A 27,439-nucleotide genomic window follows, 5' to 3' on the forward strand; every position below is an offset into this window, starting at 1 on the left:
CCTTCATACTCAATGAGATTTTGGACTACTATTGACGTCCCATTCTCTACACTCTAATTTTCAGCAAAATCTCCTTATTATCTGTACCTGTAACAAGTTACACCTATTGATTACTCCTGTTCGTGCTGATTTGCACTGGATTGCAGTCTCTCCATTTTAATATTGCTTAGCTGGGCTTTATCAAATGCCTTAAGTTTCAATCTCTCTACTTATTAAAAAGAATTCCATCCTTACTCTATCCATTTCAAACCCTAGGATTGCCTGACTATTGATTTATGGTTCTGATCTTTCGCAGTGGAGTTATTTTGCAAGAGGTTTCTTCTTTTCTCCAGTTATTTATTTCACTTCACTCCCTATAACATTCCCTTAATTTATTAGACAAGAAACACTACAAACTCAGAAGTATTTGCTAATTTGATCACATAATTAGCTCACTTGAAATAGTTAAAATAAATGAGAAAATAGAGTGCAAGTGCTTTATATATCTTTCTATAATCTAATATGAAGGAGACTTTTTCCAAATTCTTCATGACAGGATCATAAAATGTCTTGCAATCTCCAAATCACACACCATTGTGGTAGCCCAAATCTGCGGTCTCTCTCTTTCTGGCTGCCATTCCAGACCAAAAGCTCATTACCTCCACCTGTCTTTATCTTTGGAACCTTTTTTTCTTATCTCCCATTTCACCAATACAAACCACCTTTTAATTTCTCACCTCTGGGTGACTTTTCAACCTCTCTAAATGACCACTCGTACCTTTGTGCTTTCCTGTTGTTGGTGAAAGGCTTCACTATCTCATGACTAAGCCTGGAGATTCCTTCTCAGCTTTTCATTTTTTCATATACGGAGGAAATTCCAGTGCTTGTTACTGCCTCCTACAAGGAGCAACCCCAAATGTCACATTTATTCTTTCACTGATGTGCATGCTAACACTCAAAACACATGTGGGCTGCAGGCAGATCTGTCCACTAAGACTGTACAAAACACCCAGGAGAATCCACTCATGGTGATGACCAACTGGAGAAAAGTCATCATTATAAGTAGAAGGGAGGAAGTGGAAAGGAGTTGCTCCTCCAATCACACACAGGTTCTCTCTAGAAAGTGAGCATATTAGGAGCAAATTGGTTGGGGTTGGAGTTGGAGTGGGGGGGGGGAACCTAGCTCGTGATTGGAGAAATATCCAGCAGTTAGGAAATCACCAGGGAAGCATCGGTCAAAGGTGAGTCTAGGATAGGGAGCTAGGTGCCAACTTTTGCCAGATCAGGGAGTTCTACCTAGCATGTAGGGCTAAACTTGTAAGAGGGCTTGTGAAGGAACGAGGTAACTTTTTTTTGTGGGAGCGAGAAATGGAATGAGGATCTAACAAGGGGAGAAATGGAAGGGAAGAAGCATAAAAGAGGGGAGAAAAAGGAGGCAGCAAGAGCTGTGAGGGTGTGGGGAGAAGTGGCGGCTGCAGTGCACTCCTAGGGGAAGAATGAAGCTTCAAACTCTGAGGGGATGGAATGAAGAGCGAGGTTACCAAGGGGCCAGAGGGAAGCTGTGAGAGGGGTATGGGGGTTAAGGAGCTGCAAGAGGTGAGGAAAGAGTGAGTGCACAAAAGGGAAGAGAATAATCCTAAACGTGTTAATAAAAGGAATACTTCTAACTGGAATCCAAGAAAACTTTAAATCACTGAGGTAATGAATTCCGTACAGATTAACGTAAAATCTCTAGGTAAAGTTTACACAAGGTCAGGAGCTACTATGCTTAAAAATGCAATGGATACTGTTAATTGTTATATTTAAATCTGAAATTGAGAGCTGAGGGACAATAAGGAGTTGTAACTGCGAAGTGAAAATGATTCTACTTTTTTTATAGAATTATATTAGCTGTGATCTCACCAGTCTTCAGGTATATTTACTGTGACATCTTTTTGTGCAAAATGTATGCTGGCTATCTTTTAAAAAGTAATTTTTGTTAACACATGCCTCTTGTATCTATAATGCAGTGACCAGGTAATTATTTCTTTCTTCTTACATTGTGGCTTTAAATTTAGTGGAGTGTTGTTAATTATTGAGGATATTAATGATCTATTTTCATTCTGCTTGTGAGAATTATGTCAACATTTTACAGAGGGTATTATTACGATATGACTGCATCATCTTGTGTGTTAGTGAAAATAAAGTAACCTGAATATCAAAAAGTAGCCCTTAGAAAAGATCTTTTGACCTATGCCTCACATGTAGCTTGAAATTGTGTTGCTGGAAAAGCGCAGCAGGTCAGGCAGATCCAAGGAACAGGAAATTCGATGTTTCGGGCATAAGCCCTTCATCAGGAATCACATGTAGCTTATCCACTGGGGCTAATTTTACCAAACCTCTTTCAACCCCACTCATCATTTGGACTTGCAATTAATCAACAATCACCAACCTTCTTTGTATTTCTTTAGAATGTCCTTCATAGCAATGAGTTCATTGTGGATAACTGTATTAACCACATCACCTTGATTTAAAAAAAACTTGGCTCATGGATGATGACATTTCCTCCTTTTATTAAAAGGTTTCTTGTCTGCCTCAATCTTCCATCACTGACACTGCTTACAGCACCTGCGGAATGGATATGGCTCTCACTGAACAGGAGCCAAATTGGACTTGGAATGTTAACCCTGTTTCTCTTTCACACTGCTGGACCTGCTGAGTTTCTCCAAAACTGTTTGTTTATTAAAACACATCTTGGCCTGCATCTCTACTTCCTTTCCCTTCTATCACTTTACTTTGTTACACTCCACCAGTGTCTCCTTTAAAGTTTTGTTCTCTACAAATCACCCAAGTACCATTCCTTGTTTTGCCCCGAGATGCCCTGCTTTTTCCCTCAGCATCTAAGCTTCACAAACACATTGATTTTAACATATATCTCTATTCACCTTGCTTCTTTCAGATTTAGTGATTCTTCTATTGTCATATCATACCCTCAAATCTTGTCATCTCATCTTGTTCTGTTTCCTTTTGTTTCCACTGCAATGCCATCTCTGATTATTTATTTTTATGCCTCTGAATTTTCATTCCACTTCCAACCTAAAATTTATTTTGCCTGCACCTTATCTCTTGCAGAAAAATAAACTTTATCAAAGTCACCTACATTGATCTTCCATTTGATACCGTACTTCTATAGTTACTAATACTGGTCAATTACAGTCTCACCTCCACAAATTATATCCTTGTCCATATCTTCCACACTCCATATCCTAAGTGACCCCAAAACATTGCCATCCATAAGATAACTTCTGTTGTACCATTCGCTCATCAGTTCTTGCTCATGGACTTGTATCATTTCCCAGACTCCTCCCACTTGCTTGATTTTAAAATGCTCATCCTCATGTTCAAATCACTCTTTGGGTCCCCATTTCTATAATTTCTCCATGCTATTCCAATAATAGAAAATTCTGCAATTCCCGTCCCTCCATCATACCACTGATGGCTGTACCTTCATCTGCAGTGGCCCAAAGTTGTGGGATAACATTTTCTAAAAACTTATTTCACCCTTCTGTGAAGCTGCTCCCTAATACCTACTTCTCAGACCAAGCTTTTGAGCATTTGCCCTAATGCTTCCTTCTTTAGCTTGCTGTTAAATTTTGCCTGTTAAAGCTGCTCCATGAACATAGTCTGTTGCTGTTGTCACTACTTACGGGACACTGCCGGTGAAGTTGATTCCTGCTAAGTGCTCAGATTCTGTAATAGTTTCTCCAAATAGTGGCCCATCACTTGGCACAAACTGGATGACATTCGGTGGCAGGCCAGCTTCAAGAAGTATTTTGTACACGGTGTAGCTTGCAGCCATAGCTGTATCACTGGGTTTCCAGACCACCACGTTACCCTACAATCACAACATAGCAGTTTGTTTCCCTGCAAAAAAATTCACTAATTCAAAAACCACAATACATAATGAAAAAATAATATACTGCACAAAAACATTTTAACAGGAAAATGCAGTTCAGAAGAAGCAGACAGCATGTCTAAAGAGGAGTATTTTGCTTCAGTCATCACAAAAGAAGAGGATTCAACCAATATCAAGAGACAGTAGAGAAATTAGATAGGATTAAGATACATAAGGAATTGATTAAAGGGTTGGTATGCTTAGAGTAGTCACATAGTATGGATAGATTGCATCATAACTGGCTGAGGGAATCAAGGATAGAAATTCTGGTTGTTTGACATAATCTTTAATCTCCCTTGAATGTGGAAATGGTGAGGTCTAGTGAATTCCAAATGTCACACACTTATTCTGAAAGGCAGGAGCGAGACTAGTCCAACCACTCCAGACCAGTGCTCCCAACAGCTGTGTTCGGAAAACTTTTAGGTAATGCAGTCAGGAAGAAATGTTAATTTGCATTTGGAAGAACATAGGTTAACAAATGATTTGATAAAGGTAAATCAATCTGCCAAACTGAATTCAAGTTCTTAAAGTAATGCTGTTAATGTGTACAGACTTTCAAAAGTCAACTCATAAAAGTGCCTTACTATAATGGACTACATAGCAAAAATGATGCTTACGAGATTAAAAGGGACCATGGCAGTTTGAATGTGAAATTGACCAAGAAAGAAAAAGTGAACATGGTGGTGAGTGATTGATATTCAAACTGGAGGCAAGTATACCATTATGTCTCCCTGTATTGGGAGTATTGTCAGTATTGGGACCACACTGTTCTCCAACAACTCCTTTCCTCTAAACTGAACAGCTGTGAACACTGCCAGCCACTGAAGGCCCATGCATGGTAGTCAGCATGCCAATGTTGTTTGCAGCATTGACTTCCTTCTCCAGATCTCAAAGGTCCATGCATGAGAAAAAAAATTAGCAAGAACACTGCTTCCACATGGGTGAAATTGTTTTCATCTGATTCCACACTTATCTAGTAACCAAACAAACAATCACCTGTAATGACTTTTCTTCCTGCTCCTTTGGACCAGCATCCCCAGAGGCAAAGATCTTTCATTGATTCCTTATATTATTAAATATTGCCCTTCAATGACATCATCCTAAAGCACATTTCACATGCACCCCGATGTTACCCACCCTGCCCAACACTACCTCTCTTGACTTTTCCAGTCTCTCATTCTTTTTTTACTCTGCTTAATTCAAATCCAGTACTGATTAAGCAGAAAGCACAATCAATATTGAAATGACCAAAGTCCAATATATTTCACCCTAGCTACAAACTTCAACTCTCTCCTTGATATTGTTGGAGGCTGAGCCAAATGCCCACAAGGTCAGTGTCCTTTTTTGACTCTGAACAGTTACTGATCCTCTCTTAACAACCTACTTTCATCTCCATACAATCATTGACTGCTATGTCTTTAGCTGCCAAGGACAGAGCTGTTGGAATTCCCTCCCTAAACATCTCCAACTGCCCTGCCTCAAAACCTACTTCTTCTCACTAAGATTTGTTCACCCATCCCAATGTCTCCTCATGACTTTGTATCAAGTTTTTTTTTGTTTGAGCTATACACTTGCAAAAAGCCTTTGAAGGTTTATTTCATTATGTTAATGGTGCATTTTAAAGTGAAGTTAATATAATCAAATACTACAACGTAACAGCATACTATGAAAATGCACATACTACAGGATATCCAGCAGAACTGAACAATGACATTTTGTGGACAAAACAATTCCAAGCAACTGTTTTCAACTGTGCTTTTATTTTAAAATTCCAAACAAATGAAATTAATCAGCAGAGTATTTTGGCAACATGTTTTGAAAATTAAAGATTGTATTCCGCTTAATTTTGAGAGATAAATTTCCTTATTTGCCTCTAAAATAATTAAATGTGGATGGTCAAAGTGATTTATACTAACCTTGGAGCATATTTTCTTGATTTTTTTTTAAAAAGAAAAGTGGGCATCTTTTGTATTCATTCAGGGAATGTGGGCTTTGCTGGCTGAGCCAGCATTTATTGCTCACTTCTAACTGCCCTCAAGAAGTGGTGGTTGTATGCCTTCTTGGAATGCTGCAGTCCATTTAGCCACAATACTGTTAGAGAGGGAGTTTGAGGATTTTGACCCAGCTTGAAACAGTTCTAAGTTTGACATAAAAAGGTACATAGAACAAAACAAAATTGCTATACTCTAAATTAACTAGGGGAAAAAAATACCTCTAACACAATCAGTTCTGCTATAATGTAGCCATTCCATTCTTGTGCAATCCCGTAATAGCAGCACCATTTAAACCAAGGGGGCCTGAATCACGTTATAGAATGCATGCTTCCAAACTTCACGCTTTAGAAACAGTGTCCCCAATTTGTCAATTGTGTTGGAGCAAGTTTGTGTTAATGAACGACTTGTACTGCAACTGTCTACCTATACCAGCCATTATAGGGGCCTGTAATGAGCATCTGAAGTTATTGCTGATTTTGGGTTCTGGAGGGTTGTCAATGGGCATGAAACTCTGCTTTCTCTCTCCAGATGCTGCCAGACCTATAGAGTTTCTCTTGCAACCTATGCTTTTGTTTCAGATTTCTAGCATCTGAAGTTCTTTGTTTTACTTTAGTGATTTTGGGTAATTTTCTATTGTGTGACCATATCATTAACTAGTAAATAAATTTTCACCTCAATAATTTAAACAAGATTCAAATCTGTCTTTTTCTTTCTGTTGTGATAAACATAGAATTGTACAAAATTGGAGAAGGAGGTAGCTAGTCCATCCTTCCAGTCTGCTCCATCACTCAATATGAACATGGCTCATCATCCAACTCAGTCCCCTGTACCAGCTTTCCCCTCATACCCTTTGATTCCTTTAGCCTGAAGAACTACATTTGACTTGTTCTTGAAAACATTCAATGTCTCGTCCTCAACCACTTTCTGTGGAAGAGAATTCTACAGGCTCACCACTCTCTGGGTGAAGAAATTTCTTCTCATCTCAGTCCTAAATGACCTACCCCAGATCCTTAAACAGCAATCCTTTAGTTCTGGAATTCCGGTCATTGGAAACATGCTTCCAACATTTACCATCTAGTCTTGTTCAAATTTTATTGTTTCCGAGATCTCCTCTCAGTATTCTCTTTGAATCCATTGTTAGGAAACATTAACTCTGCATTATTCAGCAAAAGATTCACCTCCTTGTTATGCATGCCACAAGGGGCTGAGTTCATTTGTTCAACAGCTTCACCCTCAGTAACACCTTTAGTTATTACTTCCCAACATTTAAACGACTTCACCAACTTGGAAAGTAATCCATGCAAAAGAAGCTCTTCGGTTCAGTTAGATCACATTACTGCTGGTCATTCAGATTTTTTTAAAAATCAATTTCTTCATTTTTATAAGGCTGAAACTTCTGGAAACCTTTCAGATTCCATCCACAGCAGTAGATTCGTACACTGAGCCTGACTCACTTTGTAACCTATTTCCTTTTTGAAAATAAAATTGCTATTCTTGTTTCTCACCATCAGTGCTGGAGCTCCTGCCAGATTTCCACCTATAGCAGTGAAGTTGAATGGAGAAACAGCTGCTACAAAGCCCTGAAAGAAGTAAAACAAAATACTGGTAAAAGCACAGTATCAGAACTTAATGCATAAAATACTGTTTTAGATCATAGAGCAGTAGATGTAATCTATATGGACTTCAGTAAGGCATTTGACAAGGTTCCCCATGGGAGACTGATTAGCAAGGTTAGAGCTCATGGAATACAGGGAGAACTAGCCATTTGGACACAGAACTGGCAAAGGTAGAAGACAGAGGGTGGTGGTGGAGGGTTGTTTTTCAGACTGGAGGCCTGTGACCAGTGGAGTGCCACAAAGATCGGTGCTAGGCCCTCTAATTTTTGTCATTTACATAAATGATTTGAATGCGAGCATAAGAGGTACAGTTAGTGAGTTTGCAGATGACAGCAAAATTGGAGGTGTAGTTGACAGCGAAGAGGGTTACCTCAGATGACAACAGGATCTAGACCAGATGGGCCAATGGGCTGAGAAGTGGCAGATGGAGTTTAATTCAAATAAATGCGAGGTGCTGCATTTTGGGAAAGCAAATCTTAACAGGACTTATACACTTAATGGTAAGGTCCTAGGGAGTGTTGCTGAACAAAGAGATCTTGGAGTGCAGGTTCATAGCTCCTTGAAAGTGGAGTCACAGGTAGATAGGATAGTGAAGGCATTTGGTATGCTTTCCTTTATTAGTCAGAGTATTGAGTACAGGAGTTGGGGGGTCATGTTGCGGCTGTACAGGACATTGGTTAGGCCACTGTTGGAATATTGTGTGCAATTGTGGTCTCCTTCCTATCGGAAAGATGTTGTGAAACTTGAAAGGGTTCAGAAAAGATTTACAAGGATGTTGCCAGGGTTGGAGGATCTGAGCTAGGGAGAGGCTGAACAGGCTGGGGCTGTCTTCCCTGGAACTTCAGAGGCTGAGGGGTGGCTTTACAGAGGTTTACAAAATTATGAGGGGCATGGATAGGATAAATAGACAAAGTCTTTTCCCTGGGGTCAGGGAGTCCAGAACTAGAGGGCATAGGTTTAGGGTGAGAGGGGAAAGATATAAAAGACACCTAAGGGGCAACTTTTTCACGCAGAGGGTGGTACGTGTATGGAATGAGCTGCCAGAGGATGTGGTGGAGGCTGGTACAATTGCAACATTTAAGAGGCATTTGGATGGGTATATGAATAGGAAGGGTTTGGAGGGATATGGGCCAAGTACTGGCAGGTGGGACTAGATTGGGTTGGGATATCTGGTCAGCATGGACGGGTTGGACCGAAGGGTCTGTTTCCATGCTGTACATCTCTATTTGCTGCAATGTGTGAGCCGATCACACATTCTTGAATGATTTTCACCATTATCACATGTGCAGTAAGTTAACAAAGCAGGCCATTCACCTTTAATAGAATGAGCCATTTTAATTTCCAATGAAATTACACAAATTAAAATTAAGAGGATCAGCGAATGGGCAAGCGATATAATCTGCCAGTTTACCATATAAGAGATGTCGGTGAATATCATTCCCTCACTAAGTCTCTAATATTCCTCAACTGCCTTAGTTTTTTTTTTAAAAAAGGCATCACTTTTGGCACCAGTCTCTCGTTTTACATCACACTCACCTCCAAGCTCCGGTACAGTGTACTGTTGGTGCTTGGTGGCTCACTGATTGGTTGTTCATGTTGGAGTTCCAGAGCATGTTTAGCATTGAATCTGAAGAAGTCTATTAGTTCTGCAGCTGCATCAATCTCTGCCTGAATTACTGTTTTACCCTGATAAACAAAAAAAAGGTCTATTATTAATGTTAAAGTGAATATTAGAAATTTGTAAAAATTATTGCCTTTCACATCAGATGTTAAAATGAGGCCCTGTTTGCCTTCAAACTATTTTGAAGAACAAGAACAGCCATGGAGTTCTCTCCAGTGTTTTGGTTAATAATTCTCCTTTAAGCACATAACTGAAATTGATGATGTCATCAGGTTTGTGTGAACTTGCTGCGCACAATTTGGCTGCTTTATTTGCTACATGTTACTGTGAACTACTTGAGTGTCCAAGTTTGTAATTTGTTATCACGTACATATGCAATGCTAAAATGCACTATACAAGTTCAAGACATTGTCTTTGGGACCTCATTTCAAAAGTAATGTAAATAAACCAAGAGGTAGGGAGAGACTGAACAGTAAGATCGCAAGCTGTGAGGAGTTCAAAGCAAGAACATGAGGTAGAACAGTGAATGGAAATCAAGGTCAGCCAAAGCCTCACTGAAATGGTGTGTAAAGAAAGGGAGGACCAGTATCTCCACAAAAGGAATTATGGCCCATTAGTTATCAAGGACACCATATATTTAAAACCTGCTCCTTTGTGTTGGAACTGCTATACTGATAATAGCCCTGCGAAAATAAGCAAATATCAAGGGTTCAGATGATAGAAACCTGAGCAAACAAGAACTGTGTGTGCAAGTATTACTTTAATTGAATAACTGAGTTTTGGATGTAAGCCAGTGATCAGTTCAGTAAGGCTCAATAGTTTGTGAATTATAGCAAAGATACAAGAAAATCAGGATACTTTAGATAACACGGAAAATTCAAGAGTGACAAAGAAAATCAGCCAGTGGTAAAAGACAAAGGGGATGGTCCCATTATAATACATTAATTCTCACACTTAGGCTTAAAACAAAATCATAGCTATTACCAGTACAAAGTCAGCTTAAAACCACTGAACAGACTCCAAAGAGAGAGGATGAAACAGAAAGGACTGAAGTGGCTGTAAAACACTTTGGAACATCTCCACATTGTAATGTTCGTGTCACACAAGTGCCAGGCAATGACCATATCAAACAAGAGAAATTGAACTACTGTCCCTGGTGTTTACTTATCATCATCACCAAATTCCCCACTATTAACATTCTTGGGTTTACCATAGAACAGAAACTGAACTGGACTGGCCATATAATTACTGTGGACACAAGAAAAGACCAGAGGTTAGGAATTCTGCACTAAGTAACTCAGCTCCTGTCTCCCACTACCTGTCCACCATGTATAAGGTGGAAGTCAGGATATGATGGAATTCTCCCATTTGGATGCAGTTGCAATAACATTCCCAGTTCAACACCTCCAAGAAAAAACAGCCTGCTTGATGAGCACTGCTACCATCCCCCACCACCTTCAACATTCACTCTTTTCTCTACTGATGCACAGGGGCAGTATTTCAAACTATCTACAAGATGTACTGCAGTACTCATAGGCTCTTTTGACTATATCTTCCAATATCATGACCTCTACCACCTAAAAGGACAAAGCTAGCAACATAGGAGCACCATTACCTGCAAGATCTACTTCAAGTCATACACCATGCTGACATGAAACAATATTGCAGATTCTTCAGTGTCAGTTGGTCAAAATCCTGGAATTCCCTTGCTAACAGCACGCTGGGTGTACAGTTATGACCCACTTGGGAAACTGTGCTGAATCTCAAATCACTGAATCTTAGAATCCACAAAAGCCTTCAATGCAGGAAGAGGCCATTCAGCTCATCGAATCTGCACCAATAATTCAAATAGCATCCCATCCAGCCTCCAATATATCCCCATAACTCCACATTTACGTTGGCTAACCCACCTAGCTTCTGCAACACTAAACACAACAGACAATTCAGCATGGCCAATCCTTTTAACCTGCACATCTTTGGACTTTGGGAGGAAACTGGAGCAGCTTGAGGAAACCCACATAAGTACAGAGAGAACATGCAAGCTCCACATAGACAATTACTTAAAGCTTGATCAAAACCAGGGTCCCTGGCGACTTGAGGCAGTCTAACCACTGAACCACTGTGCCACCTTGTCGCATAACTCCTGGAATCACCACACACATTAAATGATTTGAAGTCTCCAATTTACCTGTCTGTTGGAATCAAGTTAACAGACTGACCAGCTTCCTGTACTTAACAAGAATTACTATTACAAATAAGTAAATTCTAATCTCAGTAAACAGCTATAAAACTATCAACATATGGCTAACAGTTAACACCTCTAAACCACTTATAAAACCTCTACAGATACAGAGATAGAAACTAATTTTAACCATGGTTTTACAGATGGAAATAAAAACTGAGAACCACAGTTCAATAGCACCAGGCCACTGGGTTTGTTAAGATGTTCCTTTTGCTTGACAAGACTTTATGTTCGATAACCACTTTTACTCCAGGTTCTTTGATTTATTTTGCCCTCTTCTTCACGCAAGTTAAACACTACTTACAAAGTTTCTTAGTTACTGGTTGAAGTCAACAGCTTACAGCAAGTGGTCGAGAAAATAACTGGCTTTTTTTCAGGCTCCATATATTTTTACAACAGAGACATAACGACCTGCCCTCTCAACAATCTGATCGCTTCTCAATGAATTATTCATACCCACAAACTGTTCGGCTGCCAAGGAATGAATCAGCGAGTTGTCGTCAGGCCACTGACACTTGCATCCATAACTGGTCATAACTAAGCTTAGCAATGAGCTGCTACTTGCCCACCAAATCTCATGCTGCACACATACCCCAGTCTCATGCTGTCTACAAATATCTCCCTCTACTGCTAAGCAAAGCAGCAGCATAAACATCACACAAATGAGTTTGTCACTAGTTTTTTTTTGAAAAGATGTAGCAATTCCTTCCTTAATTCAGTGATTTCAAAAAACATTCCTTTTCCATTTTAGTCCACATCAAAAATATACAAAATAAGATGATACCATCTTTACCATATCTACACCCCCAAGGACTCCAGTAATTTAAGAGATACAAGTTAAATTAATGTTCTTTATTTCCTCACTGACGTGGGTATAATTTACATACCTGTCCAATCATAGTTCTGGCCAAAAGTTCTGCACGTCTTGACCCACTAATTAAGTCAGCCGCTTTAAAGAATATTTGTGCTCGATCCTCGACAGGTTTGAGATCCCATTCCCTGTGTGCAGACAGTGCTGCATTAATTGCTTTATTAATTAAATCCTGTCAAAAAAAAATTAAGAAGCTGGTTTCTATCTCAAAAGGAAAACCAATCAGGTGAAATACAAACACCTAATTTTATTATTTCGTGAATTTATTTTAAGCTAAATGGAAATTAACTGAACACAAAATCAATTCCTGCTTCCTTAATTCAAAAAAATTATTTTATTGACACGCAATAGTACTTTCCTTTTCAGGAAAAGATCTCTGGCAGGGTGGTTCTCCCTCACCTCTGTATTGAAAGTGTCAGGCTGGATTACAGACTTAAACCTCTAGAGTGAGATTCGAATCTACAACTTTCTGACTCAACATGCAAAACTGCTACTCAAAAACCAAAGAAAGGTGGTTCCTAAAGTCAGAAACAAAATCAAAAATTGCTGGATAAAACTCAGCAGGACTAGCAGCACTGGGAGAGAAAGCAGAATTAACGTTTTGGGTCCAGAGACCCTTCCTCAGAACTGCTACTTACTGATTTGGGACCTTTTTATACAGTAACTTAAAACTTAAATATTTTTTGAATCCAATCAATCAGTGTCCTTCATATTGTTCAGTTAGTCTCCACCTGTTAGCTTACCTTGTCAGCATAGCAGAACTTGGCCACTTTGTGCGAATGATTAAATGGCTGAAATAAAGAAAATAAAGGTAATCTTAATTCACACTGACTGTATTCTTCAGTTTTGCAAGAGCATAAAATATACTGTTCCTGCAACATTTAGATGCCAAATGAGTCCAGTCAAGCCAATTAACAAAGCCACTATTTCGTTTTAAGAAAAAAAAAGAAAGAAATATGGGATTTAATCCCCAAACACAGGGCAAGAATTCAGTAAATTACACAAAGGTTACAACACAGAAACAAGTCATTCTTACACACTCATCAATACCAGTATTTATGATCCACCAGCATATACGACTACATTCCCTCTCTACTGGCAGCATATTGGAAACCAAATGTGACCATAAATCACCACCATGGAAGGCCCACTTTTGGGCTCCATTCCAGATTTTTTCCCCCAGGGTTTATTCCACTAGCCTTTAACTCTCCTAAGATATCCACAAAGCAGTGAGGCCCAGGTTGCTTGTTTCACCACGAGGAGACACAGCTGATGAATTGCAAATAGGCTGTGTACTGACAGGGAGAGATTTACACATTTGGTTCTCATTTTAGCATTGCTGCTGATAAGTGTGTAGGCTGAAAAGAAGAAATAAATTAGCACATAGAGGAAAAGCCGACTAACCTGTTTTAAACACATATAGGGTGCAGCATATTAACCTATTGGATGAAGTGGCAGTACTCTGGAACCTACATTATGTTATGAAAACATCTTATCTGAATTGGTAATTTAGAATGTTGGACATAACCTGAATCAAAAGGTGACAGATGCTGCATAATAAAAAGCTGCATTTGCAAAAAACACATGGTGCTTGATTGGAGTCATCTTTCGTGCTGAGAGGTTACATGACCCAGTTTGTGGGTGTAATAAAGCCATTTTATTTTAACACAGTCAGCGTCTAAGGCAACTTGCCTCAGGAGCAACAGCCTTTGCTTTTTCTTTCTCAGAAACCTCTCAAAGTCTGAGAGTTGAAAATGCACTGAAAGACCCCATCATCACAAATAGAGTGTCCACCACTGTATCCCAAAAAGAAAATTCAGACAGCTACAATCGATTGAGGAAGGCACCCAGTGCCAACAGTTTATTTGCAAATTCAGTTCAACTACAGGTACACATTTAGAAAATCTGCGTACTTTTGTTCCTCTCCAAAATTAACTCCTACTCAGCCAAAGTAGTTTTAAGACTACACTCTGCAGAGGTTTTATTTCCCCACCCAACCTGGATATAGTGTATGTTTAAGTTTTCAAGGAATGTAGCTGTATAATGTTTGTACAGTCTAAAACATTTTTAAAAATCTGTAGATCTTTGCAAACAAACATAATACTTTACAAACCTGAACAACTTTCTGATATTGAGCAATATCAGCTCTGATTAAAGAATTAGCAATCTTGTTTTTATAAAATTCAAGTTGTAAGGGAATTATGGGAGAGGGAAGGAAACATTTTGCACCTCCTAACTTAGTCATAACAATTAGATACTGTTTTAATATACTTGGGAAAAAAGAAATGGGATACTCTAGCAAACCTAATCATTTCTTTGTACAAATTTATTACCTATTTATGCTTGAGTTCAACAGCCCACTTATAAAAACAAAATATGATATATTCCATAATGTCATTTATTCGCTACCTGGACTTCTAAAAAAATGTTGTATTTGGACATAAAGGACTTTCTTGTCATTTGTACTCTTCAGGGTCTTTCCATTGAGTGAGTATCCTGTTCCTTCTTTCTACTCCCAAAATACATCACCTCACATTCTCCAGCATTAAATTACATCTGCCACCTGTCTGCCCAGTTCATGAACCTATACCCTTTTCAACCTCTCTTTACTATTTACCAATCCTCTCCACTTTTGCTTCAGTAGCAAGTTTTGAAACATGTCCCTGCGTCCAAGCCTGAACAATCAATGCTTCAAGAATAAATATGAACTCAGTACTGACCTTAGAAACATATAATTTCCAGTTTATGTCCAATCTGAGCATTATTTAGTAACCTTAGCTCTGTGTTCACAATAATCAACTAACTTTTTAATCCATGTTGCTGATATTTCTTACACTGTGCCATTTTAAATAAAAACCTCTGAAAATCCACACACACCGCATCTACCGGATTCCTTTTGACTATGTAATTAACTATTTCCTCAGAGTATCATTTCAATAACATACCAGGAGTATTACTTGTGTTATATAGTATTTATCTAACATCTTTCTTACCATAAAGAACTTAAATAAATTTAATTAGTTACTTTATAATCTGCACTGATCTGGCGTTCGATATTTTCCATTTTGTCAATGAGTGGGAACCCTAACTTCAGTAAAGAATTGATTCCCCTAAATCTGCTGCCTTCTCAGTGATAGAGGTTGTGGGTTTTGAAAGTCCTGAAAAAGACAGCTGGGTGAGTTGCTGCATTGCATCTTACAGACAGTACACATTGCTGTTACTGTGTGTCAGTGGCACAGTGAATGTTTAAGGTGGGGATGGGGTGTCACTCAAGCTGGTTGCTTTATCCTGACTGGCGTCAAGTTTTTTTTTGAGCGTTTTTGGAGTTCTACCGAAACAGAGAGAACTTCATCTGGCTCTTGACTTCTGCTTTGTAGACAGTGGGCAAGTGCTGGGGAGTCAGATAAGTTACATGTTTCAGAATTCTTAGTCTCTGACCTGCTCTCATATCTATACCCATGTATATATGGATGGTCTAGTTTACTTTCTGCTCAACGGCGATAATGGGGGCAATTCAGCAACATCCCAAGTCCTACAACAGTTCAGGAAGGCAGCTCACTACTACTGTTGGGTTCTTTTCCCAAGGTTTCACACACGAGATGGAATCTGCACACACCAACTTCTACAACAGTTAAAGTTTAATAAAGCTTGTATAAGTTAGGTGACCCCTCTGAGACTCTTGCCAGGCTTACCAAGTCGTCAGAAGAGAGACCCCCATAGAGAATACATCCCCTTTATATAGGTCAGTTGGCAATGCTTACAGATACTCTGCCAAATCACCCACCAAAACCACATGTTACCCCAGGTACAATGGTAGGATAAGATCATCCTCGGAGATAATGCAAATGCTAACGCCCTAATCCTGGGGAATTGTTATGCAGACGATTTACTGACTCAGTGATTCCCCAAGACAATGTAAGTGTGATGTGTCCTGGCTTCGGAATGGCCCTGTAAATGAGTTCTGGCTCTGCTTCTTCCTCAGACAATGGTGTGATAGGCCTCAGCATCGGGGATGATCATGACAATGAAAGTATGGAAGAGATGAAATGATAGTTTAATTTGATAATAGTGGGGGGGGCAGTAGTAGTAAATGACTGTCTAATTAGAGTGGGAGTCATTCGCATATCTGCATGACTGTTGTCCGCACCCACTTCCAGAACATTCAGTCAGTGCAATTTAACCCTTTGGACATTTAAAGTTATATTACAGAGATATTTCCATTTAATCATTTAACATTATACTACCTTCGCCCGGGCAATTAGGAATGGAAAATAATACTAGACTACCAGCAAAGCTTGATTCCCATGAACAAATCAAAATAAACTGCTGGGAATAAAAGAATATGCAAACAAAAATACATTTAGAAGTGCATGGTATTCAAAGATTAAACAGCTCAAATTTACACAGAACAATTGAAATAGTCTTAGTGGGAATTGCTGTGAAGAAGCAAGGTCCACAATAGACTTCAATAGCTCTTTTACCAACAGTCATCTTAATAAATATTTCATTCACATCCAACAGAAAGTCAGTACTTCGATACTTACACATAACTGATATTGTATCTCATTGGTCCAGACAGATTCTCCACCAATCACACAGGGGACCTCAAGTGTTTGTCCCTTCTGCTCATTCAGAGCCTGACAAAAAGATAAATGCTTTAAAGTAAAAAAAGAGTGGAGATAGCACACATCATACACAGAAACGAGATACTGTTGTACTTCATCCAAAACAAAAAACACCTCCTCAAACCTACAACCGATCCCAGTTGAGTCACTTTCCACGAGTTCAACTCGTATTCCAATTCTTATCTACAGTACTGTCCTTCCCCTCCACTCACCACAACAGGTACAAACCACCATCATCATGGCTCTGCATCCTGAAATTCACTTTTTAAATCTTCACACTTTGTTGTACACCTTACTCAACTTCAAATTATCTCCTCAACTATAACCTCAGTTACCTCGCCAAACTTTTGCCTGTAGTCTGGGGAAACAGGTTGGTCAGCAAGGACAAAGTGATGGATGAACATTACTTCCTTCAAAACAGGATATTTACATTAGTGTTAACAAGTTTGAGTTCATGAAGAACAGATGGAAGATGAGCAAGATGACAAAAAAAAACACAGTATTTGACTTTAGAGGAAACACAGACACCCATAAGAGTTTCAGCAATGGAAGCAATGATGTAACACCAGGGAATGTTGTGAACGTGTTAGTGGTTTTGATTAATCGGTTATTCGCCTAAAATTGGGTGCACATGAAGATTGGGATTAAATTATGCGGTTGCCAAGCTGGATAAAGTTAGTCATAAGTTCACAACGGTTATTTGAATTTGGGTTAGCTCACTCTATAAGGAGTAGATTATTCTTCTTTTCTTTCCATGCGGTCAGGCTAGTTACATTACTTTGCTCCTCCACCTTTCACTGGTTGAGTGTAATGAGCAGTTCGGAGAAAGGCAACCTCTCAATCAGTTGTAATATAAACATACAACAGCTATTTCAACAGCAAGTTATCCCAATAAGAATTAATACCAGTTGGTTTCTAATTCCACTGATAGAAACGAGAACTTTAGGGATTTTTCTGCTTTAAATGGAACGCATGACTTTTCCAAGAACTGTGCTGTACATATGAGTAATTAAATCAATAGCTGTCATTGAATCGGTTCCTATTAAAAAGGTAATAAACACCTTGAGAAAATACTCATGAACTTGTACCGAAGAACATCCAGTCCTTAAAAATTTCACTCAATAATGAGTACCGACAGCAAGTAAATTAATAATGTTCCAAGAGGTCAGGGGATTTCTATGGCAGTCAACTTCAAACTTGCAGCACTTCAACAAAGTGAGCGAACTTGTTGTGGCACTAACCATAAGAATAATATATTTACAGGCAAATTGGTGATCGGATAACTCCCCATTAGTATTCCATGGTAAGTAGTTACATAGCGTACATTTTTACGAAGCAGAAAGGGTATTATTAGGAGAAGTTGGTTAGTCATCTGGTTATCAGGAGAAGATTGTGGTTCATGTCTTTATATTAATGTTTTATTTGGAATGAGCTGTAAAAATTACAATGAGACCATTAGTTTTTAATATGTTCATCTTTAAGCCATTGTCATGCTCAGAATTATACACAGTATTTCAGAAGACCAATTTCAAACCCCACAGAGAAACAGAAATCAGAATGCTCAAAAGATAATGAAAGCTCAGTATTGTTCCCATAAAGAGAACAGGTACAGTTGATAAATGAAGCAGAAAGTAAGTGTCAGTGCAAATTGCTGATTAAACAGTAATGGAATGAGGTACAAGACAGCCTAATATAATTTAGGGTAGCAAAGAAATGCGGAACAACCCTTAGTTAAATAGACTACCCATCTACCAAATTTCCAGAGCTGCTGATCAATAATTTTTTTTATCACAGTTCAAATATTAATTACTGACCTGATATAACCATTATGCCTTGACAGCACAGGAGAAAGGAAAAAGATCGGCCATGTTACTGCAACTACAATTTTTTTCTGGTTGTTCATCAACCAGCGATGACAATAGTTGTAGAGAAAGAAATGGTAACAGCTAGTTTTCTGTGATTAATGATGCAGTAACAAGAAGGAATAAATTCCAGTTTGTCAATAAAATAACAAGGGGAAGACATTAGCAACATACTGCTTTTTCACACTGTGGAGAGGGCAGTGGAGATGTAATCATGAACATCATACCAGAAACTATGAAAACAAAATTAAGTATTTTCCTTTTCTTTTTATGCAGACAATTATTTGAGAAAATACATAAGGAAAGTACAAGGGAGTGGAACTCTGGTCAGTTCAGAACTAATAGATCAAATAATAATTTACAGTGAGAAGTTACAGTTAAGATATAATCCCAAGCACTGCCAATTGGAATGACCTTATTTTGATAATTTCGCTCACCTTACTTTTGGAAGCTGTGAAATTGGAACAATTTTTAATCTTTTTTAAATTTATTGAAAAATAATAAAATTATAAAGTTTAATAGTAGGTAAAGTACCAATTTCTAAATAAAACAGGAATTGATATTGATATAATCTAATATACTAGTGACTCATGTGGGTTATGGCACTGGATTATTAACCTGGAATGGCATTGTGAAAATGAATTTAGCTTATGGGCTAGCAGAGATCAAGAAACAAACAACTAATGGTTTTCCTACCAGTGACTTCAATTCCACTCCACATGGTACTCTATAAATGCTGTTGAAAGTAGTCATTCATTACAATATTCAAAAGAAAGAAAAAGAAATTTTTCAAGGACGTGACCAGGTGTGTACATAAGAATTGTGCAGGGAGGGAGGAGGAGATTATGCCCTTAGAAGTAGTGTGATTCCAGCATGGCTCAGCACTTACAACTGCAGTGGTTGAACTTTAAAAACTTTATTTCTTTATTTTTTGACTTAATACAAAGTAGGACTGTAATGTCTAACTTTTATTTAATGCTATGCTAAGAAGGACTATAACGTTTAACTTTTAAACTTTGTTCCTAATTTCTTTCTACCTTGTACTTAAGTTTCTGTACTTAGGTACTTGTACTGATATGCTGCTACGAATGGCGACATTGAAAACTTTTCACTGTACTCCTGTACTTGAATATACATGATAATAAAGTCAGAATCTAAAACATGGTTTATATGGAATTCAGCAAAGCCTTTGACAAAGTCTCACATGGGAGACTAATAAAGAAGGTAAAAGCACATGGGATCCAGGGTAACTGGGCAAGCTGGATCTAAAATTGGCTTTGCAGTAGGATAGGAGTCAGAACATGGTATTCACTGGTATACCACATGAATCAGTTCTGGGCCCCTTTTGTTCATGACACATAAACAAAATGGAAGAAAATGTTGATGGGGGAGGAGTGTTTGGTAATAAGTAAGTTTGCAGATGACACAAAGGTTGGCTGGCAACTAACAGTGAAAGAGAAGGTCTTATTAAAGGACAATACTGATGGATTGGTCTTTTGGAATTTAACCCTGATAAGTTTGAGGTGATGCACTTCGGAAGAATTAACAAGATAATGAATACTCAATAAATGGCAAGATACTAAGAAGTTCAGTGGAACAGAAGGATCTTGGGATTCTTATCCACAGATCCCTGAAGGTGGCAGGACAGATTAACAGTGTAGTTAAGAAAGCACAGAGAACATTTGCCTTTATCAGTTGCGGCATGGATTATAAAAGCATGTGCAATACTTTGGTTAGGCCATAGCTCGAGTACAGTGTGTAGTTCTGGTCATCACACATAGGAATGATGTAATTGCACTAGAGACAACGTAGAGGATAATCACCAGGATATTGCCTGGGATGGAGCAGATTAGCCACGAAGAGAGGCTGGATAAGCTTGGGTTGCTTTCTTTAGAGCAGAGAGAGGACTTGAGATGAGGAGGAGCATGGAGAGGATCGATAGAAAATAGCTGTACACCTTAGCTGAATGGTCAATAACATGGGGGCTTAATTTTAAGATGAAAGGCAGGAGGTTTAGAGGGATTTCATGCAAGTATTTTTGACTGATTTTGGTGGGAATCTGGAATGCGCTGTTTGGGATGGTAGTTCATGCAGGAAACCTCACAACCTTTAAAAAAATACTTGGATGAACACTTGAAATGTCTTAACATTCAAGGCTATGGGCAAAGTGCTGGAAGGTGGGACTAGTGTAGATTTACAGTAGTGTTTTGTCAGCATAGAATGGACCTCTTCTGCATTGTATGATTCTAAAATTAATGATGAAGGGTGTACAGACTGCAGCAGGTCAAGAAGGCAGCTCATCATCACCTACTTGGTGAAAGCAAAGGATGGTTAGTAAATGCAGGTTTTGAAGCCACACCTATATTCTCCAAGTTAAAAATTCTAGTCCAAGGTTTGTGTAAAGATTTGTAACTCAGGCACTGTTGTCATGGTTGTGGATACATTCGCTGAGCTAGGAAGTTGATTTGCAGATGTTTCGTCCAGTCTAGGTGACATCTTCAGTGCTTTGAAGCCTCCTGTGAAATGCTGTTGTACTGTGTCTTATGGAATTTATTTCTGCTGCTTCTGGTTGTTCATTGTAGTGACCGGTATATTGGGTCTATGTCAATGTACTTGTTAATGGAGTCCGTGGCTGAGTGTCATGCTTCTAGAAATTCTCTGGCTGTCCTCTGTTTCGCCATGACTTAACTCACCAGCCACACCACCTTACATGAAAAATGTGTCAGAACTGACAGCCAGACCTCTCCAACCACTGGGATTCATGACAGCCCATAAACTGACAGTCACACTCAGACAACAACTCACCAGGACAAAAGACCTTTTATCTATCACGTGCAAGACTAACATAAGTTATAGGATTCCATGCAAAGACTGCACGAAACACTATATAGGGCCAACAGGCAGACAACTAGCAATCTGCATCCCGAACACCAACTAGCCACTAAACGCCACGACTAGCTGTCTCTAGTAGCCATATACACAGATGACAAGGACCACAAATTAGACTGGGACAACACAACGATCATAGGACACTCTAAACATAGGACAGCCTGAGAATTTCTAGAAGCATGGCACTCAGCCACAAACTCTTTCAACAAGCACATTGACTTAGACCCAACGTACAGCCACTACAATGAACAACGGAAACTAGCAACCTGAAGCAGCAGAAACAAAACCAAATAAATTCCATAAGTCAGAGTACAATAGCGCTTCACAGGAGCATCAAAAGCACTGAAGATGTCACTTAGACAGAGGATGAAATGTCTGCAAATGAACTTCCCAGCTCAGTGAATGTACCCACAACCACGATAGAAATTCTAGTGTCGAGACGTATAAAAATGCATTGCTAATAATGCTATAATAATCTTAGAGGACTGATGACAGTGATCCAAAACAGCTGAATACAAGAACGTTCATAGATCTGCGTGTATACATGTCAAAGTGCATTTAATCATGCAAGCAGTATCCTTGTTCAGCTTATTGCTTTGGTTATCTGGTTAACTGGAGTATTGATGCAACTTTGTATTTCTTGTTAGACTTTGATTAATTCGTCAAGTGTTATACAAGGTTTTTCTTCAAAAAGCTTACGACCAGACCTCCTTTAGGGCTTGCCGTTCTGAACTTCCTTGTTTGAATTCGAGGATTGGTTCATTCTTCACAGCTATTGCAGTGTGTTGTAACCGGAATCTGCAACAAATGATTGGACATACCATAGACTTATTAACATGTAAACAAGTCAAAAGCCACCACCTTTGGTCATCACATGAACTCCTGACTCCCACCACTATCTACATATAAACACAGAAGATTTAGACATGAATGTATGAGGTTTGATCAGTAAGATCACAAATGACATGATATTTCAAGGTGCAGTAAAAGGCGAGGAAAGCCTGAGACTGAGATAAAATGCGGCCTAGTCAGATAGGCAGAACAATGGCAAATGGAATTTAATCCCGAAAAGTGTGAGGTGATGTATTTTGGGAGGACTAACAAGACAAGAGAGCATGCGATGAATGGCAGGATTCAATGAAGTACAGAGGATCAGAGGGACCTAGGTTTGCATGTTCACAGATCCTGGAAGGCAGCAGGATAGATGGATGAGGTGTTAGGAAGGTAAGGCAGCATATAGAATACCTGTCTTTATTAGATGGGGCATTGAATACAAGAGCAGGGAAGTCACAATGAAGCTAGACCACAGCTAACCAATAACAGTCATTCATGATTGGAAGGATGTGACTGCATGAGAGAGGGTGTAAAGGAGATTCACCAGGACGTGGGAGCATTTCACCTGAGAGTTTGGGATGGTTTTCCTTAAATCAAAGAAGGCTGAGAGGGACCTAACTGACATACAAAATTATGAGGAGCGTAGATGGGGTAGATAGATGAAACTTTTTGCCTAAGTTGACAGATAAGCAAGCATGGGTCATAGATGAAAGGTAAAGCATAGGAGATTTGAAGGATCTACACCGAGAGAGTGGTGGGTATCTGGAAGTTACTGCATAAAAAGCTGGTAGAGGTGGGAACCATCATGACATGTGAGAAATGTTATGATTATCACTTGAAGCACCACAGCATAAAAAGTCACAAGTCAAGTTTTAGAATACGACACTGGAGTACAAGATGCTTCTTGACTGGCAAAGGCATGATTGCTCAAAGGGCTCTTCCCGCACTATAAAACTCTACGACTCTAATCCTTTCTCACAGATATAGTCTCAAATTGAACCAGGCTGCTTACAATCTCATCATCCTATGAGAACTTGAGCTTTGACTACAGCACATTTGATTATTTCCATCACTGTAATTTCATTTGCAATTTTCCAAATTCAACTTAAATTCACAAAGTGCCTTTAAAGTAATATCACATCTCAAGACTCTCAGAAACAACAGAAAACAAAATTTGACAGTGAACCACATATTATTCATAAGGCAACATTGAGGTAGATGTCAAAAGTTTGCCCAGAGGTAATTTTTAAAGGAGCACTTTAAAGAAGAAAAGTGGTGGGAGAGGCAGGACGTTGCAGAGTTTGGGACCCAAACAACTAAAGGCATATCCATTGTCGATTAGCCTATTAAAATTTTCATAAGTACCTTTTAAAAATGCAGATGCAGAAGAGCTGAAACAAAAACAGAAATTGGTGGAGAAACTCAACATCAGTGGAGAGTTAATGTTTAGAGTCCAGTGACCCTTCTTCAGAGGTGCTCTTCAGATCTGACAAAGGATTAATGGATTGAAACTGTAACTATGCTTCCTCTGCACCAATGCTGCCAAAATTTAGATGTTTGCAGTTTTCCTGGACCTCCCTTTCTAAGAACAGTATGGGTGCCCCCATACACTAAGGATTGCAATGAGGGAGCTGACAACCAGAAAGTTGGAGGATTGGAGGCGATTGCAGAGATACAAGGTGGTGAAGAGGAGGGATTTGAAAGCAAGCATTAGAATTTTAAAACACTGCTTAACTGGGACACATTTAGGAGAAAAAGTGAGGACTGCAGATACTGGAGATCAGAGTCGAGAGTGTGGTGCTGGAAAAGCACAGCAAGTCAGCCAGCATCTGAGAAGCAGGAGCATTGACAGTTCGGGCAAGAACCCTGACGAAGGGCTTTTGCCCGAAACGTCAATTCTCCTGCTCCTCCGATGCTGCCTGACTTGCTGTGTTTTTCCAGCACCACTCTCTGGGACACATTTAGGTCAGCAAACAGTGGGTAATGGGCGAATATGATTTTCTCAGAGTTAGAACAGTAGGCAGGAGAGGATTGGATTATCTCAAATCGATGAAGGGAAGAATGAGAGGGGCTGACCAATGGGAAAGTAAAGGTACAATGAAGATTCCATCAGCAGATAGCTGCTGGACAAGACTACTGAGTGATAATCCTGGAACTCTGTTTCTCACAGTGGTGTGGTGCCCCTACACTCTAAAGAATGCATTGGTTCAATGAGGGACCTGATAACCATTTCTCCAGGGCAACAAATGCTGACTCGGCCAGTAACACCTACTGAATATCTAAAATTCCAATACTCAACTAGTTCAGCCTATTTCCATCCTTCATTAACCATGCCATCTAAAATTCTACCCCTATCCTGTCAGGCTCCACTCTTGCTGATCCACATTCATTCTCTCAAATAGCTTTTCTTTAACTCCAGGCATTTTTAAAAACTCATGAACTCTCCACACTTCCCTCTTTGAGACTTTAAACCTTTATGACCTTCAGCCGAAATTTCTCTTCTGCCAGGCGTCCAAACCTCCTTCTCTGGCTCAGCGTCTACTTTTGTTTGGGGGGGTGGGTGGGAAGTAATGATTCCGTGAACAACCTTGAGGTTAGGGAACAGCTGAATGTTGGGCTTGGGATTCAAGGTTCCCCTCAACGCAATGTCAAACGGTCAGTTATGAATTTCACAATAAAAAGGTTTCCTGCTTCCCGCGTGGGACCTTTTGTTGAACTCTGGAGGGGCGCGCTTTTCTCCCATTACCTCACCCCCCCATGACCTCGCCACTGCCCCATAACACCCGTCTCTCATGACCCCACAATGTGCCCCTCAACCCCATCCACATGACCCAATTGTTTCCCCCCTTCCCGCTCACATTGACCCCCATGGCCTAACTGTTTGACCCGCCCGCTCACATTATCCCATTACTCTACTATCACCCCCTCACATTATCCCGTTTACCCCCCACCCCCACCACGCTCACACTATCCCATTCCCACCCCATGACCTCACAGTTTGACCCCCTAACCTCACATTATCCCGTTTACCCCCATGACCTCACAGTTTGACCCCCTAACCTCACATTATCCCGTTGTTTATCCCTCCCTCGTGACCGTGCCGTTCATTTCCCCGACCCCAGCGTCTCCCGCGGCCTGGTCCTGAGATAACGCCAGGCTCTTTCGCTGGGACTCACCCGGGCCGGCAGGTGAGTAGGAGCCGTCGGATACCCAACATGGCGCCCGCGCTGGAGTCAGGGGCGGCCTGTCTACCACTTCCCACTGTCTTCTCTGATGGCCGCAGCTGCTCCTTGTCCCGGCGGTAACAGCTTCACCCAGTCGATCTCACTATTTTTTCCTTTAATAAAGCGGTTAAATACCGCTAGCCTCGCAGGAATTAAACTCCACCGAACGACCAGTGTCACACCAAAAGCAAAATACTGCAGATTCTAAATATCTGAAATCAAAAATTATAAGTGATCCAGTGGCGCAGCGTTACTATCGCTGCCTCTGAGCCAAGGAGAACCACGTTCAAGCCCCACCTCGGTTTACGTCGTGAGCAATTACACAAACTTCCAGGCTCCAAATTGCACGACCCTTTCCTCGGAAACCACAGTACCGTGTTTAAATCTCCCTTTCTTATCAATGACCTTGGAAAAAATGGATATTCGGTTAACCATAAGATCCCATTGAAACTACTCCGTAATTGAATGAGATTGTGGCTGATCTGACAACTTTCAAGTCCACTTTCCTGTCTTTTCTCCATGACCCTTGATTCCCTGATTAAAAATCTGTCAAACTCAATGACCCAGACTCAACAACTCTCTCTGGTAAAGAATTCTGGTAAAAGAGTTCAATACCATCTGAGAGGAGAAATCTGTCCTCATCCCAGCCTTACTTATGCCCTTTCCTCCTAGACTCTCCCATAAGGATAAATAACCTTTCCACGTTTTACATGTCAAGAATTTTGTATGTTTCAAACAGGCTGCCACTCATTCTTCTATTTTCTGACAAGTATAGGGCAATAATCTACACATAACCTCTTCATAAATCAGTTCCTCCATACCTGGTTTCTTCTAGTGAATTTTCCTTGGACTGCCTCCAATGTCAGCATATTTCTCCTTAGTCAAGGGCTCCAAAACATAACAATATTCTAGCTGTGTTCTGATTAGCTTCTTGTAGTCTGTCCCACTTTCTCAATCTCATCCCTCACCTGAGGAATGGTGAGCTCGTTAAACCACCAGCAGTCATCTCTCTTTGATGAGAGAGCAGCCTTGTTGTCCTCTGAGACTTTTTCTATAGCTTCAGCAAAGCCTCCCTATTTTTATTCTATATCCGCTTTGAAATAAAGGCCAACATTGCATTTACCTTTACTAGCCTTCATAGGCAAGGACTTCCAAATCCCTTTGTTCCATAACTTGCTGCAGTCTTTCTCCATTCAAATAATATTTGCTGCCCATATTCCTCTTGCCAAAATTCATACCTTAACATTTCCCCACATTCTATTTCATCTGTTAAGTTTTTGCCATTGACTTAAGCCATCTATATCCCTCTGCAGACCTATTTTTGTGTCATTTACAAATTTGGCTACAGCATGTTCACTTTCCTCATCCAAATCATTAATATGTATTGGAAATAATTGTGGCCCTAGCAGCACACCACTTGTTACAGGTTGCCAGCCTGAAAATACCACCTCATCCCAACTCTCTGTCTTCTACTAGTTATCCAGACCACTATCCATACTCTTGTACTATCATGGTTCTTATCCTATTAAGTAGCTTAATGTGTGGCATCTAAACAAATACCTTTTGAAAATCCAAATATATTATATCCACTGTTCCCTCTTTATTACTTCATCAAAAACATAAATTCCCCTTCATGCCACGATACTGACTCTGCTTGAACAATTGTATATTTTTAAATTCTATGCTGTTACTTCTTTTGGAATAGATTCTAACATATTCCTAATTACAGACACTAAGCTCATTAGCCT

At 39.7% G+C, this 27,439-nt stretch overlaps 1 protein-coding gene across 2 annotated transcripts in view; it reads right to left on the bottom strand.

Moving 5' to 3' along the window:
• Positions 1-25,967, bottom strand: part of aldh4a1 (aldehyde dehydrogenase 4 family, member A1) — a 47,397-nt gene extending 21,430 nt beyond the window's left edge. Inside the window, exons 1-8 of one of the 2 annotated variants that reach the window (XM_060852173.1) lie at positions 25,644-25,967; positions 22,341-22,431; positions 16,802-16,894; positions 13,001-13,048; positions 12,274-12,429; positions 9,060-9,209; positions 7,413-7,487; positions 3,666-3,853 (exon numbers count right to left, since the gene is read on the bottom strand). In XM_060852173.1, the coding sequence (XP_060708156.1) occupies positions 3,666-3,853; positions 7,413-7,487; positions 9,060-9,209; positions 12,274-12,429; positions 13,001-13,048; positions 16,802-16,894; positions 22,341-22,431; positions 25,644-25,684 (842 nt within the window). In that variant the 5' untranslated portion in view covers positions 25,685-25,967. Of the gene's footprint in view, positions 1-3,665; positions 3,854-7,412; positions 7,488-9,059; positions 9,210-12,273; positions 12,430-13,000; positions 13,049-16,801; positions 16,895-22,340; positions 22,432-25,643 lie in introns of those variants that run through there. The other variant, XM_060852174.1, reaches the window with a different exon arrangement.
• Between the last annotated feature and the right edge of the window lie 1,472 nt (positions 25,968-27,439).

The sequence above is a fragment of the Hemiscyllium ocellatum genome, chromosome 37, assembly GCF_020745735.1.
Source record: "Hemiscyllium ocellatum isolate sHemOce1 chromosome 37, sHemOce1.pat.X.cur, whole genome shotgun sequence".
In the NCBI taxonomy this organism is placed as follows: domain Eukaryota; kingdom Metazoa; phylum Chordata; class Chondrichthyes; order Orectolobiformes; family Hemiscylliidae; genus Hemiscyllium; species Hemiscyllium ocellatum.